The following is a 16,062-nucleotide window of genomic DNA, read 5'->3' on the forward strand; positions in this document are numbered from 1 at the left end:
AACTGCCTCTTTCCCTCCCTCAGCTCAAACCCTGCCCCTTGTGGGTGGGGGTTGTTAGAAAGGACTTAATCTGGAAGGGCAGTAAAAGTGCTTTGAAGGCTCAGAAGTGGGGGCGGGGAGATGGGGATTTCCAGTTTTAGGAAGTCGGGGGTCCCAGCCAGGAGGTGGGAGATGGTTTTTGAGTGAGGGGGATGTTTGAGGGTAAGCCGGGAGCAAGCTGGCAGGGCCGTGTCCCAGGCTGGATTTAGGGAGGCTCGAGCAGGGGAGGGCCGGGATGAGGGTCTTCTGCTGTGTCTGCTGTTAGAGCAGGAGCTTGGGGTGCCTGTGAGATGAGGGGGTGAAGACGGGGGAGGGATGAGGAGGTGTTGGTGGGGAGAGAGAGAAAGGATAAAAGGCTTCAGGCTGAGCGTGGGGGATCCAGGATAATGACGTTTGGAGGGGGAGTGGGGGTGGGACTGAGGGTGGGGGAGAGCTTGAGAGTAAAAGGAACTTGGGGGACAAAGTCCTGGAAGCTCACACGTGATTAAGGAGGTCACGCTGAAAGGGAGGGGAGGGGTGCACGGTGGTGGGAGGAGGGGGCTAGAAAAAAGAGTCTGGAGATAGCTTGGGGGATTCAGGTTAGGGGGTGGAGAGAAAGAAGAGCATGGGGGTGTCTGGAGAGGGGAGAGTTTAGGTCACATGCAGCTGAAGGGGTCAGAATGGTGAGCGGAGAGAGATTGGACGAAAGGGTCTTGGGCTGAGCTGGGCTCAGAGAGAGTGTACAAGGAGGGGCCGGGGTCCCCCATCACGGTTGGCTGACGGAGTCCGTGGGGGAGGGGAGTTGAGTAGAGGGGACTTCCAGATGAGCTCCAGGGGTCACATGTCAGACTGAGTGGGGCATGAGGGGGTCCCTGGCTAAGCGGACGCTGGGGGACTTAGGGGGGTCCAGGGGCCTGTGGAAGGCGGGGGTGAAGGAGCAGGCCGCTGCCGTGGATCCCGGAGGGCGGAGGGGAGCGCGCGGAGCTGGGGGCGGGGGGCCAGCGGCGCATCGGCTGTGGCTGCGGCGGCGGCGCATGCGGCCCAGGCCCGAGCCCGGCGGCGGCGGCGGCGGCGGCAGCGGCGGCGGCGGTCAGAGCACCCGGGGCCAGCCGGAGCTCCGGCAGCGGCTGCTGCGGCAGCTGCGGCGGCATCGGAGGGAGAGGAGGAGGAGGGGCGGCCGGAGCGCGGAGGCAGCGGCCCGGGCCGGGCAGGCGCAGGTGAGACCCTGGGGCGGCAGGCCCAGCGCCCGGGGCAGAGAGGGATGGGGGACGGGCTGTGACCCAGCCTGCCCTCCCTCTCCCTCCGCTGTCGGGAGGCCCCACTCCGCCCTGGACCGCCCGCACCTGCGGCAGGGAGGGAGGAGGGAGGAGCGAGGCGGAGGGCATCTTCCCACGGGCGCCCGCATCCCCGGCGCTCACTATTCCAGGCTCCGCGGGCCTGAGAGCTCGCTCACTCCCGGCCCCCCGGCCCAAGGTCTGGGAGCTGCTCCCCTCGGGAATACGTGTGTGTGCAGGGGAACAGGGACACGCGTGTGCTAAGCGGGCCAGTTCCCCTGGGGTCTCCGAAGGACTGTGGGACAGGACAGGGTCAGGATGCCCTCCCGAGTCCCGGGATCTGGCTCCCTCCCTCCTCATTCCGGGCTCATCACCCATCATCCCAGTGTTTCAGAACCGCAGGTTGGGGTGGGGGGGAGGTGTAGGACTGGAGGTTCTGGGGCCTGCGGGGAGGGCGGGTCTGGAGTGTAGAGACCAGAGCAGTCACTTCCCGCATTCACACACCCAGCCCAGGCTCCCTCCAGCCTTGCTCCCTCTAACCACGTGGTGCTTTAGGCATCCCCAGGATCCCCTAGTCCTTGTTCTGTCCCTGCCGGTCTATGGCCCCCGTAGGCCCGGAGAAGGCTTTTCTCCTCCCCACCCCTGCTCTTGATCTGCGGAGAAAAGAACACCTTGTCCCCGTCTCCTGTCCTCCCGCAGAGGGGAGTCCGGGGGAGCCAGGGACTCCAGAAAGGAGGGGTCATATACCAGAGAGTAGATCACAGGATTGAGTCTCCCCCACTTCACTCCTGTAACCCCCAAAGCCAACAGAAAAAACTTCCTCTCATAGGATATAGAATCTTGAGGGGGATTAGTAATTGTGTGATGTCTCTCATCTTATAGCCAGAAAAACAGCCCTGTCCCCTACATCTCGGGCCTAAACCTGCAAGTCTGACTTCAGGCGGTCTTCATTGTTTCTGGGGTCCTCCCTTTCCCTAACTCAGGCTCTGAATGACTCTTTGTCTGAACCACAGAATCGTGGCATGTCATCCTGTTAGAGCTGGCAGGTGCCTAACCGGAAAGCTGCTGTCCTCTCTTACCACTTTCTGTTCTTTCCCAGCACTCTTAGCAAGACCCCCTCAAGTCATACCTTCAGGCTACATCCTCCATCCCCATTCCCTCACTCTCTACTCACTTTCCAATCTGTAGTAGCCTCAGCCTTTCTCCTGTTCCCAAACTATCCAGCCAGCGATTACTGATAATCTCTTGCTAAATCCCAGTTCTCTTTCTCCTGGATCTTTGAGTAGTTTTTGATATGGGTGCCAGTATCTCTCTTCTGGATGTTCTCTCCAAGTGGCTTGGGTGACATTGCTTTTTCATGCTTTTTGTCCCTCCCTTCCTTCCTTCCTTCCTTCCTTCCTTCCTTCCTTCCTTCCTTCCTTCCTTCCTTCCTTCCTTCCTTCCTTCCTTCCTTCCTTCCTTCCTTCCTTCTTTCCTTCCTTCCTTCCCAATTAGGGTTAAGTGATTTGCCCAGGATCACACAGCTAGGAAGTATTAATTGTCTGAGGTCAGATTTGCACTCAGCTCCTCCAGACTTCAGGGCTGGTGCTCTAGCCACTGTGCCACCTAGCTGCCCCGCTTCTTGTTTGCTTTGCAGAGGTCACCATACATTTATTTTCCTATTCTTTAAACACAAAATCTTATCTTATGGCTAGCCAGTGCCTACTTCTTCCTCACCTAATCCTCATGATTTAGAGCATCATCAGTGGCCACCTGGAAAACCACCTCTGCTCTCATCTCCATCTCCCTGAGTCTTAGACCTCCTCAGATCTGTATCCAACTGCCCAGTACCCTCCCTTCCACAGTACTCCCTGGAATCCCTCTGTGCTCAGGCAGGAACATACAAGTTGATTAAGAAAGTAGCCTTCAGCTTAGGCCTTCTCTGCTGTGCACTTTGCTTCTGCTATTCAGGGAAAACTGACTCCCTAAGGAGAGACTGCCTCCTGGGCATTCCACCCAGTATTAGCCACCCTTCCTGTTATTTCCCTTCCCCCAACTAAGTTAATATTTATTTAATATTTTTATTTTCCCATTACATAGAAAACAATTTTTTACATTTGTTTTTAAAACTCAGAGTTCCAGATTCGTCCCCTCCCTCCCCACCTTCCCCCCACTTTAAGAAGGCACTTGTGAAGTTATGCAAAACCCCTCATAGAATTAGCAGAAGATATACTTCTTGTTCTTCAAGGTCATTTCCAGGCCTTCCGACTGGCTGCCATCCCCCAGAATCCTTTCCTCATTTGAGATCCACTCCTCCCGGATCAATCCCCCCATCCAGATCCGGGCGGGAGTTATCTGTCAGCCTCTTCCTTTGTCAGATAATTAGCCACCTTGCTCACAATCTCCTTCAGAACTCCAGCGTCGGCCTTTGGACTTGGAGACTTCACCATGTATATTGATGTTCACTTATCAACTTCTTCAACATACACAGCCACCCACAAAGGTATCACGCCTTGGTGATCTCACCGTCATCCATGAATGTTCCACTCCCAAGACAAGAACTATGAAATCTGTCCCATTATCCCTAGCCTTTCATTACTCACTGAGGTGCATCCCTTCCAATTTTATTTTTTGCCCTTACAATCACCTCCAGTCCTTCCATCCCTTCTCCAAGGCCATCATCTCCCCTTGGCTTTTACTTTGCTCCTTGCCCGGTCTTGGTCCGGAAGTTACCCCGGTCAGCCATACACATGCTCTACTTTCTTTATCCTTTGCCCTTTCTAAACCCTAACCACCTAAACCTGTCCTCATTGTTCTCCACTCTTACTGAAATTGTCCTATAGATGCTCTGACAGGTCATTGAGATTATCCGATCCCAGTTGGGTTCTTATGTCTACAAAGCAATCCAATTGAGTCTCTGCTACTGGACTCCTTATATCAGTAACTGTTCCAAACCTTTTTTCCCCTCTGTAAGCCTCCATTATTTCCTCCTTCATCTTTATAGACAAAGAACCTCATCTCAAACTTTACTGAGAAAATAGAAATTATTGAATGTCTTTTCCCTCTCCTCTCCTCTGAATCTCAACATCCCTTCACATCCTTTGCCCAAGTTTTTTCTCCTCACTAAGGCTAATCCCTCGATTTGCTCCCTCTATCCCATCCCTTCCTTTTTCCTCTAGCCATTCACATAAGCATTTATTAAGTGCTTCATGTGTGCTAAGCAGTGGGGATATGGAGAAAAGCAGAAACAATCCCTGCCTTCAAGGAGCCTCCATTCTAATGGGACAGAACAGGGACTGGACCTGCCTTTTTAGTAGCCCAGGGAATTCTGAGGTGATGAAACTTTGTCTTAATATACCTTTTCGGTTTCTTACCTACCCTTAGTCACTGAACAGGTGGTTACCTCAGGCAGATTGAAACCTGTTAAAGACCTTAGTTTAAAAGGCCAAATTCTCCACTGTATCCAGGGCCACTTCCAGTCATCCTGATCTATATCTTGCTGCTGGATACAGAGGAGAAAGTGAGGCAGGTGGTCGTGCACAGCCCTCCCTCCCTCCAGTCCAATTCACTTGCATGTCACGACATCGCTTCCCTGATGCATCTTCAGGAACAAAGGACAAACAACAACTTTTTCAGCAACTTAACAGTCTTTGAGAGTGGTTTAGATCCCAGCTTCTTAAATTATGGCTCATGACCCCATATGGAGGTCATGTGAGAGTCATAAAGTACTATCAATAAATGTTTGATTTGTATACCTACTTTATATACCTAAATGCCCAGAGTCACATACAAATTCTACTTTTTTGTTGTTGTTGAGACAGTTGGGATTAAGTTACTTGCCTAAAGTCACACAGCTTAGTAAGTGTCTGAGGCTGGATTTGAACTTAGGTCCTCCTGACTTCAGGGCTGGCACGCTATCAACTGTGCCTTCTAACTGCCCCTCACATAGAAATTTCTAGGGCAAAAAGGGGTCAAGAGTAGGAAAAGATAAGAAGCCCTGGTCCAGATCACTGTGTTTAAATGGCCCACGCAGTGTCACACGGGATGTGTCAGAGACAGGATCTGACACAGAGTCTTCCTGGGTTTGAGTTCAGCTTTCTCTCCATGAGAAAATGGAAGAATTAAGTGTGGTTAAGTGACGAGGATGGAAGTGAAACAACAAAAGGTTGAAAAGTAAGTGAGGAGATGGCAATATTGACCAACTCTTTCTAGGTTTCATTGTGAAAGAGCAGAGGCAAACAGCCTGTGGGAACGATGCTGTCTCCGACAAATATGTACATCTAAGTTACATACACAATAGATGGAAGATGACTAAGGGGTGAAGACTCCAACATAAGATTAGCCAAGTGGTTGAAATGGATAAAGTGCTGGGCCTGGAATCAAGATTATTTCGAATCTAGCTTTGGACGCTTACTAGCTTGTGTGGTCCTGGGGAAGTCATTCCACCTTTGTCTGCCTCAGTTTCCTCAACTGGAAAATGGGGACGTCAATCGCCCCTACTTCCTAGGATTTTCAGAAGGATCAAATGAGATAATATATTCGGAGAATGTCTTGCACGATGCCTGGCACATATGTAAATGTTAGCTATTCTTATTCTTATCAATATTATAATTGGAGCACTTTGCTATACAAATTTTAGTTATTATTTTCTTCCAATTTCTCCTAGCCTACCGGCTCGTTCCTTGCTTCATGTCTGTCTCATCCCTAAAAAGTCTCAACCTGACTGAATCGTTCCCACAGGCTGTTTGCCTCTGCTCTTTCACAATGAAACCTAGAAAGAGTTGGTCAATATTGCCATCTTCTCACTTTTCAACCTTTTGCTGTTTCACTTCCAACTTCTTGTTCCACTTTCATCCTCATCACTCGACCACACTTAATTCTTCAAGGCTAGCAAGGTTCTCCATTTTAAAAAATCTTACTAGCTTTTGCTAGATTCCCTACTGCATCTCTCCCTTCCTTGCTCCCTTATAGTAAATAATAATTTTTTAAAAAGAAAAGAAAAGAAAAAAGTTCATCCAAATCAACCAACTTATCAAAAAGTCTATGGAGTATCTCTTAGTCATGGCCCTCCACCTCTGGTAAATGAGAGGAAGTGTCTTTTTATGGGGCTTCTTTGAATTCAGGCTTGAGTCATTTTAATTCCAGGAATTCATTTTGTATTTTTTTTTATAGTTCTTTCTCACTTACATCATTACAGTCATTTTTTGGACTGTCTTTTGCCTCTTTTCTTATTCCTGGCACATAGAAGGCACTTGATAAACAATTATCCCTTATTTTCCTGGCTCTGCGTCCCCCAGTCTGCATCAGTTCATCTAAGTCTTCTCAACCTTTAATATCTGCACATGTTCTGAATCGATTCCATTCCCCATCATCAGACACCTTGTCACAGGTCCATGACGCGAGCACGAACTCTCAGAGCCCAATCCTCCATGCCATCTATATTCATCATTGTTTCTTTTTTTTTTTTTTTGAAGTCCTTCTCTCTCTCTCTCTTTTTTTTTTTAATTTTTAAATTTTTATTTAATAATTACTTTATATTGACAGAATCCATGCCAGGGTAATTTTTTTACAACATTATCCCTTGCACTCGTTTCTGTTCCGATTTTTCCCCTCCCTCCCTCCACCCCCTCCCCTAGAAGGCAAGCAATCCTATATATGCTAGATATGTTGCAGTATATCCTAGATACAATATATGTTTGCAGAACCGAACAGTTCTCTTGTTGCACAGGGAGAATTGGATTCAGAAGGTAGAAATAACCCGGGAAGAAAAACAAAAATGCAGATAGTTCACATTCGTTTCCCAGTGTTCCTTCTTTGGGTGTAGCTGCTTCTGTCCGTCATTTATCAATTGAAACTCAGTTAGGTCTCTTTGTCAAAGAAATCCACTTCCATCAAAATATGTCCTCATACAATATCGTTGTCCAAGTGTATAATGATCTCCTGGTTCTGCTCATTTCACTTAGCATCAGTTCAATTCATCATTGTTTCTTGTTGCACAGGGGCATATATGACATGGGTCAATTTGTTCAGCCATTCCCCACGCAATAGACATCAGCTTTATTTCTGGTTCTTCGCAGCCGAAGGAAGAGCTGCTATTGGTTTTTGGTGTGTAGGGGAACTTCGTTTTTGTCACTGACTTCCTGTAGGTAAATGTCTAGCAGTGGAAGTCAAAGGGTATGGGTATTGTAGTCGCCCTTTTCAGCATTTGAAACTTTGACTCCCCTCTCCTCCTGGATGTAAACTTCTCCCTGTTCTTTCTCTTGGTTCTTTTTCTTGTTCTCCTTGGTTCTATGTATTTGTTCCTTCTCAATCTCCTTAGATGCCCCGCCCCTGCCAGTGGTAGATTCCCTAAGATTCTGTCTGTCTGTCTCTCTTTCAATCTCTTTCTCTTTCTGTCTCTCCTTCTGTTTTCATCTCTGAGGGTTAAGTGACTCGGCCAGGATCACACAGCTAAGTAAATTTCTGATGCTAGATTTGAACTCAGGTCCTTCTGACTCCAAAGAGGCGCTCTATTTACTTCATAACCAGCTGCCTTGTTCCCTGAGATTCATTCTTGAGTTCTCTTCCTTTACTTTTTCTATCTGCTCTTTTTTGACCAAACTCCTGTGGGTTCATTGTTAGTCATTGCTAAGCCCGTGAGCTGGGGTCTTACATAGCTCAAATTTCTGCCCCGAACTCTGTTCTCACATCGTCAAGGGGAACCCAGTGAACCCACTGGGTAAGGATGGCCAACCCCCTGGCAGTCGGACCCCGTGAGAGCCTGACAGGTTAGAGCTTTGGTTTGGATCTAATAAGATCGAATTCAATGGTGATTAATGGAAAACTTGACATGGGTTCAAATGCTCAGAAAAGGGCACACAGGATGTGGATGGCGTGTGTGGGCAGTTCTGAAAAAGAGCCTGGGGTTTTAGTAGACTACAAGGACATGTGAGTCAGCAGAGTGATGTGCCAGCCAGGAAAATGAATGAGCTTTGGGGCTGCATCCAGAGGCAGAGCTTCTAGGAACGGGGAGGGGAGGATTACGGTGCAGCTTGCCCAGTCAGAGCACAGCTGGATTGTTGATGGGTCCGTTGTTGGGCCACAGTTTAGGAGGGCAGCAAACAGCTGGAGTTTTCAGAGGGCTCTAACGAGGATGATGGTAGCCCCTGGCATAGGAGGACCATTTGAAGGAACCGGGGATGTTTAGCCCCGAGAAGAGGAAAGCGTGGTCTCTCTTCAAGGGTTAGAAGGACCGTCCTGGGAATAGAGCTTTTACTTGTTTTGTTCAACCTCAGAGGGCAAAACCAGATGGTAGTGGGAACGAGGGGAGGAGGGAATTGCAAAGAGGTCAAGCTAGGTTTGGTTTCTGGGAACCTTCTGAACAACGAGAGCCGCCCCCTAGTGCTGCGGGCTGCCTCGGGAGGCAAAGGGGGTCTTCTTCTCAATGGAGTTCTTCAGGCAGAGGTTAGATGATCACTTGCAAAGGATCTTGGAACAGGGATTTCTTTGGGGCCTGAGTCGGACTGTATTCCACCGAGAGTACATCTGGCTCTAAAATCCTACGATTCTTTGACCTACCTAGTGGCCATTTTCCAGTGGATGTTCCGGGGGCATTTCATCTGGATGTCTTCAAAGCAGAACTCTATGTCCACCTCCCTCAAACACTTCTCTCCGATAAGGGTGCCGCCACCTGTCCAGCTACCCAGGTTCACAAACTGGCTGTCATCCTCCATTTCCTCCCTCCCTCATTTCCCAAGTCTGATTAGCCTTTAAGTCTTGCCACATCTCCCAAATGGCTCCTACCCTCACGTGGCCCTTATTTGGCCACTCCCCTCTCTCCCAGATTCTGTGGTAGAGACCAAGTTCAAATCCTTCCTCCGACACTTACTAGCTATGTGATCCTAAGCCAGTCATTTAAATGCTCTGACTCTAATTTCCTCATCTGGAAAATAATAATAGAATTTATTCCACAAGGTGGTTAGATATATAAGATGATAAATATACAGCACTTGGAGAATCTTAAAGTACCACATAAATGTTAGCTAATATTATTTCCTTGCCTCCTGTTGCTATTCTTTTGCTGTTCCTAAAGCAGAGGTCCAGCGATGTTATTCACCTGCTCAAGAAACTACAATGGCTCCCTATCACTGTTAGGATCAAATATAAACTTCTCTTCTTGGCATTTAAAGTCCTTCCCATTTAGGGCTCCAGCCTCCCTCCTTCCCAGGCTTATTACATTACACATTTTTTTCCCTTTCACACGCTTCACTGCCACTGCCCTGACCTACTTGCTGTTTCCTGATTGCCACCTTCCATCTCCTCGTCTCCTTGTTTTTTGCCTTTGCACAGGCTGACCGTCCCCCGGTTCCGGAAAGCTCGTCCTCCTCTCTGCCTTGTAGGATCCCTTATTCCCTTCACCGATGAGAACACGGGGACCTCCCTGACCCCCACCCCCCACCCCTGGCCACCATACCCTCCCTTTTAAATAGTGCTCTTCATTCACCTCGTCAATTTTTGTATTCACGTGTCTCTATATCTGTTATGTCCCCCCATCCCCAAAGAATATAATCTTTGAGGGCGGGAATTATCTTGGCTTTGTCTATTCAGTTCCTGGTTTGTGGGGATAGAAAGTGAAATTGAGATTTCAATGAGAATCTAAATTACTAATTCAAGTCAGCCCCTCCTCTGTAGTCTTATGGCGTTGCCTGAAAGGTCTTGTTCAGGGTCACACAGCCAGCTTGTGTTAGAGAGAAGACCCCAGTCTTCCTAGCTGCGAGGTCCCGTGCTTCTCCTCTAGCACATAACACTCGATAAATGAGGGTCCGATGAATGATTGGGTCACCTAGGACTCTTCCCTGCATCCTCTGCTCCCATGAGTTCCTGGGCCACCTCTGGCCAACACGATTCCCAGATCATCATCTACTGAATCCGGATCTCTCTCCTAAGCTCTAGTCTCACACCTTTATTTGCCTGTTGGGCAGCTTCCCTTAGACCTCCCGCCGGCCCTGCAGACTCACCGTGTCCCAATAGACATCTTCTGTTTCCTCCCCTAAACCTGCCTCTCTCCCAATTCCCCATTTCTCTTCAGAGCAGTAACATCTTCCATCTCACTCACCAGACACAGAATCTCCAAATCACCGGTGACCTCACGCTAACGCTCCTCAGATCTAATCAGTCGCTAAGTGTTGACCATTCCATGGCCCTAACATCTCTGGATCTTGCTTTCTCCTTCCTGTTTGGACAGCTACCACGGCAGTTCTCACCCCCGTCACTCCTGGCTTAGAATCTTGCCCTAATTGGATGCCGCCTTATCTTTCCCTTTCTCCCACTCTCCAACCCATCTGCCACGAAGCTGTGAAAACAATCCTAAAATCAAGTTGGACCAAGAATATTCAGTAGCTCCCTATTGTCTCTTGGATAAAATAAAAAAAATCTTCTGCATGGCATTCTCATCAGGCTCCAGCTGACTTTTCTAGACTTGCATGTAATTCCCCTTTACATACTCTAGAGTACTTGGAGTTGGAGCCAGGAAAACTTGGGTTCAAATTCAGCCTCAGACTTTTACTTGCTAAGGCAAATCATTTAACCTCGCTTTGCTTCAGCTTCTGCATCTGTAAAATGGGGATAATGATCATCTATCTCCCAGGATTCCAGTAAGGATTAAATGAGATTAATAATTGTTTTTTATTACAGCTTTTTATTCACAAAACATACGCATGGGTAATTTTTCAACATTGATTCTTGAAAAACCTTCTGTTCCAACGTTTCCCCTCCTTCCCCCCCATCCCCTCCCCTAGATGGCATGCAGTCCCCTCCATGTTAAATATGTTAAAGTAGATGTTAAAATCAATATATGTGTACCTATTTATAGTTATCTTGCTGCTCGAGAAAGAGCGGATCTAGAAAGGAGGTAAAAATAACCTGAGAAGGAAAACAAGAAGCAGGCAAACAATAACAGAAGGAGGGGAAACACTATGTTGTGGTCCACACTCATTTCCCATAGTCCTCTCTGGGTGGAGCTGATTCTCTTCATCCCTGAACAATTTTATTATACTCCCATTACTTGCTATTACTCAGCTGAGCTTGTCCTCCCATCTGCCAGCTCCTTGCCTCCTCTCTCTGCCTTCTCACTTCCCCTTCTTAAGACCGCCATCTTCTTTCAGGCTTCCACTCACGGACCTTTTCTGACTGTGACTGCTCTCTCCTTCCTCTTCAAACGACCGTGACTAGAAACTCCTTGAGGACAAAGACCGTGTCAGTTGTATCTCGGTTGCCAGTTGCCAGTCTCTTATAAGGCATTTCAGAAACATTCATTGGATAGGATGGGATGGGATGCAATGGGTACGAGCCTGACGCTCCGGTGTTAGCTGACGTGCTTGCTCTTCATGGGCTTTCCTGTTCCTCAGACATGTTCTGTGCTCCCCCATCTGTTGCCCTGGGTGCAAAGTTGTCCCTTCTGCAACAGGGGAGGAAAGCCCTGGGCAGCTCAGCAGGTTCTGGGCAGTTCCCTATCTCTAGAATCCCGATGCTCAAGGTCTTTCTTTCAGCCCTAAGCTCCTTATTTGTAAAATAAAGGGCTTCTTCCGGCTCCACATCTGGGTGCTCATCATCTGCCTAGTTGGACCTCAGTTTACTCCTCTGTAAAATGGACCAGACGGCCCCTATAACATATATTACGTTTACCAAGCTCCCTGTCTCAGGGCTCTGCATGTGGGCCAATGCCATGCTTTAGTGAATGGATGGATGGATGGGAGCAGGGACATTACAGGCTGTCTAAGGGAAATGATTCTGGGGATGCTGGGGCCCATGTCTGGGCTATGAGGAGGCCAGTCCTGCTGGGGTTCTGGTGCTGCTGACCTGGGATTGAGACTCTGCTGATGGGTTTCCTTCTCCTTCTCTCCCTCCCAAAGGCCTGCACGTTCCCTGATGGCCCACATGCCGGGAGGCCCTGGGGAAGTGGACAACATGGAGGGGCCCCCTTCCATCAATAACAACAACCCCACCCGGTGGGAGAGCCCCGAGCGGGCCTGGGACCGGGAGCCCACGGCGGCCCCAGCGCCAGCTTCCGGGTCAGCCAACGCAGCTGCCTCACTCTTCGAGTGTTCCCGGATCAAGGCCTTGGCAGGTGCGTGGTGGGAGGCCGGGGAACCGGGCAAGTGGGGATGGAGGTGAGGGCTTCGGGATAGACCAGAACCCAGGGGATGGGGCAGTGGGGAGCTCGAGGCTATGGCATTGTGGGAGGCCGGGGAGCCGGGCAAGTGGGGACCGAGGTGGGGGCTTCGGGATAGACCAGAACCCAGGGGATGGGGCAGTGGGGAGCTTGGGCCATGGCATTGTGGGAGGCCGGGGCACGGGGGCTGACGCGTCCGGCTGGACGGGGAAGCAGCAGGGTGATCTTGCTCCCTAGATGAGCGGGAGGCGGTGCAGAAGAAGACGTTCACCAAGTGGGTAAATTCCCACCTGGGCCGCGTGGGCTGCCGCATCAGTGACCTGTACGGAGACCTGCGTGACGGTTATGTGCTCACCCGCCTGCTGGAGGTGCTGTCAGGGGAGCAGCTGGTGAGGAGAGCTGGGGCTGGGCCGGCCGGGAGCAGGAGACCAGGGAGTGGGACGGCTGGGGCGGCCGGGGAAGGATAGCTCTGCATGCCCTGTCCGCCCCCTTCCTCCCCAGCCACGGCCCACACGGGGCCGGATGAGGATCCACTCCCTGGAGAACGTGGACAAGGCGTTGCAGTTCCTGAAGGAGCAGCGCGTGCACCTGGAGAACGTGGGCTCCCATGACATTGTGGATGGGAACCACCGGCTCACCCTGGGGTTGGTCTGGACCATCATTCTTCGCTTCCAGGTACGAATGACCCAGAATCCTGTCTCCCCCAGGGAGAGTGAATCATTGCCCTGATACGGAACCTTCTCTCTGCCCCTGTCCCGTCATGCCCTGATACGGAACCTTCTCTCTGCCCCGTCCCGTTGTGCCCTGATATAGAACCTTCTCTCTGCTCCTGATCCCCATTCTGACCTTGAAATTCCTCTCTGAAGCAGGAGTCTTTCCTGACCCAGAACCCAAATCCAGTGTCCTGTATTAAAGTCTCAAACTCTTGGGCCTCAAAAGTCAGTTCTTGTTCTTGCTCCATGTACCTGGGATGCTTACCTTGACTCAGGACTCAATCCTAGAACTCTCATCTAGACCTTTACAGCTCTTGCTCTGACCTACAATTCAGTCCTGCAAAATCTTCCCTCATTCAGGAATTGGAACATTCACTGTGACCTAGAATGACTAACTATCCATCTGGAACTCTTACTTTGACCCAGAATTCAATTCCAATTCTCGTCTAGAAGACTGAATCTTTCAACCTGACTTAGAACTCAATCTCAGAATCCTTACCTGAGAATTTGCAACTCTTCCCTAGACCCAGAATTCTAGTAAAATTCCCAACTGGAAATACGACCCAACACAAGAATCTCTCCTCCCTCCTCCCCACATTTGAAATACTTACCCTGATCTAGAACCACCACCAGGGTCATTCTTGACTTTGAACTAGAACATTTTCCTTCCTGGGAATCTGGAATTCTGATTGTGACCCAGATTCTAAAACTCCCTGTGCCTAAGGAGGCTACAATTTTCATCCCTACTCGGAACCCATTTCTGGAACCTGAAGACCCTGAGAACCTGAAACTTTCATTTTGACTCAGACAGGATCCCATCATTTCCACTAACAAAGAACTTTCTCCTCTTCCTTTTAGAGCATAGGAATAACAGTGGTACCCCAACATTAACACGTACCTCTGGTTCCCTAGAATTCTGAAGTGCTTACCCTAACCTAGAATCCATACCCGGGAGTCTGAAAGATTCATTTTGACCTACAACATTCCCCTACTTAGAAGTCTAGGACTCTCGAACTTTTGTCCTGTCCGGAAGCAAACTCAGAATTTTCCCTTGGTAACCTTTCCTCCCTCCCACTAGCAATCAAGTTATTTTTTTCCCCCTCTCTCCCATATCCCTCTATCCCAAGTGTACAATTGCTGGATAACTCACTTAACCGATATCTGTCTCAACTGTAAAATGAGTATTAATCCTTACTTCCCAGGCTTGTTAGGATAAAATAAGATATTTATAAAATGCTTAGCACAGTATGTGGTACCCAGTAGTCACAAATAAGTACATGTTCCATTCTCTTCCCTTCCCAAATATTCATAATCAAGCAAAAGATAATTATCCTATTGGTAATGTCCAAAAAACATATGTCTCGCTCTGTATATTTAGCCCTTTACCTTTCTTGTCAGGAAATGGTGACCATTCCTGAACTTGGGTTCTTTGGAACGCTGGTTGGTCACTGCATTGGTCAGAACCCTTAAGTCATCGAAAACTGTTTGACTTTACAACGTCGATGTTGTGGAATGATTTTTTTCCCTGACTCTGCTCACTTTATCTTGCATCAGTTCATCGAAGTCTTCCCAGATTTCTCTGAAACCATCCCTTTTGTAGCTTCTTATAACACAAGAGCGTTACATCACATTCATATACCATAACTCGTTCAGCCATTCCCCAATGGGACAGCCCTTTAGTTTCTTTTTTAAATAATAGCTTTTTCTTTTCCAAAAATACAAAAAAAAAGTTTTCAACGTTCACTCTTGCAAAATCTTGTGTTCCAAATTTTTCTCCCTCCCTCCTCTCTCCCCCTCCCTAGACAAGAAGTAATTCAATATAAATTAAACATGTGTGGTTTTTCTACATATATTTTCACAATTATCATTGCGAAAATAAAAGAAAAATAAGAATAAAGAAAGAAAATATAAAAAAATAAAAGAAAAAAGAGAAAAAAAACAAGCAAGCAAAGAATAACAAAAAAGACAAAAGTATTATCTTGTAATCCATATTCAGTCCCCATAATCCTCTTTCTGGGTGTAGATGGTTCTCTCCATCACAAGATTATTGAAATTGCCCTGAATCATCTTATTTTGAAAAGAACCAAGTCCATCACAACTGATCATTATATAATTTTGTGGTTGCCGTGTATAATGTTCTCTTGGTTCTACTTCATTTAGCATCAGTTCCTGTAAGTCTCTCGAGGCCTTTCTGAAATCAGTTTGCTCATCATTTCTTATTGCACAATAATATTCCATAATATTTATCTCCCATAACTTATTGAACATTCTCCAGCTGATGGGCAGCCACTTAGTTTTCAGTTTCTTGCCATTAGAAAAAGGGCCGCCACAAACATTTTTGCATCCTTTCCCTTCTTTAAGATCTCTTTGGGATATAGACCTAGTAGAAATACTGCTGGATTAAAGGCTATGCAGAGTTTGATAGTCCTTTGAGTATAGTTCCAAATTGCTACCAGAGTGGTTGGATCAGTTCATAACTCCACCAATAAGGTGTCTCAGGTTTCCCACTTCCCCTCCTATAGTTATTATTTTTTCTTGTCATCTTAGCAAATTTGGTAGGTGTGAGGTAATATCTTAGTTGTCTTAATTTGAATTTCTCCAATCAATAACAATTTAGAGCATTTTAAAATAATGACTATAAATGGCTTTAATTTCATCATCTGAAAATTGCCATTTATCAACTGAGGAATGATTTGTATTCTTATAAATTTTCTCAGTTCTTTATATATTTTAGAAATGAGGCCTTTATCAGAAAAACTGGCTGTAAAAATTGTTCCCAGCTTTCTGCTTCTTTTCTAATTTTGGCTGCATTTGTTTTGTTCATGCAAACCCTTTTGAATTTGATGTAATCAAAATGATCTGTTTTGCATTTCATAATGTGTATTTTTTTCTGACTCAGAATCCATTTTCCTGATAGAGCCTGGAACTA

General features: G+C 47.7%; 1 protein-coding gene across 1 annotated transcript in view; it reads left to right on the plus strand.

Moving 5' to 3' along the window:
* Positions 1-1,127: 1,127 nt before the first annotated feature.
* Positions 1,128-16,062, plus strand: part of SPTBN4 (spectrin beta, non-erythrocytic 4) — a 58,361-nt gene continuing 43,426 nt past the window's right edge. The window contains exons 1-4 of the mRNA XM_051989179.1: positions 1,128-1,235; positions 12,161-12,375; positions 12,658-12,809; positions 12,922-13,095. Of these exons, the coding sequence (XP_051845139.1) occupies positions 12,177-12,375; positions 12,658-12,809; positions 12,922-13,095 (525 nt within the window). The 5' untranslated portion in view covers positions 1,128-1,235; positions 12,161-12,176. The remainder of the gene's footprint in view (positions 1,236-12,160; positions 12,376-12,657; positions 12,810-12,921; positions 13,096-16,062) is intronic.

Source organism: Antechinus flavipes, chromosome 3 (assembly GCF_016432865.1).
Source record: "Antechinus flavipes isolate AdamAnt ecotype Samford, QLD, Australia chromosome 3, AdamAnt_v2, whole genome shotgun sequence".
NCBI classification, from domain to species: domain Eukaryota; kingdom Metazoa; phylum Chordata; class Mammalia; order Dasyuromorphia; family Dasyuridae; genus Antechinus; species Antechinus flavipes.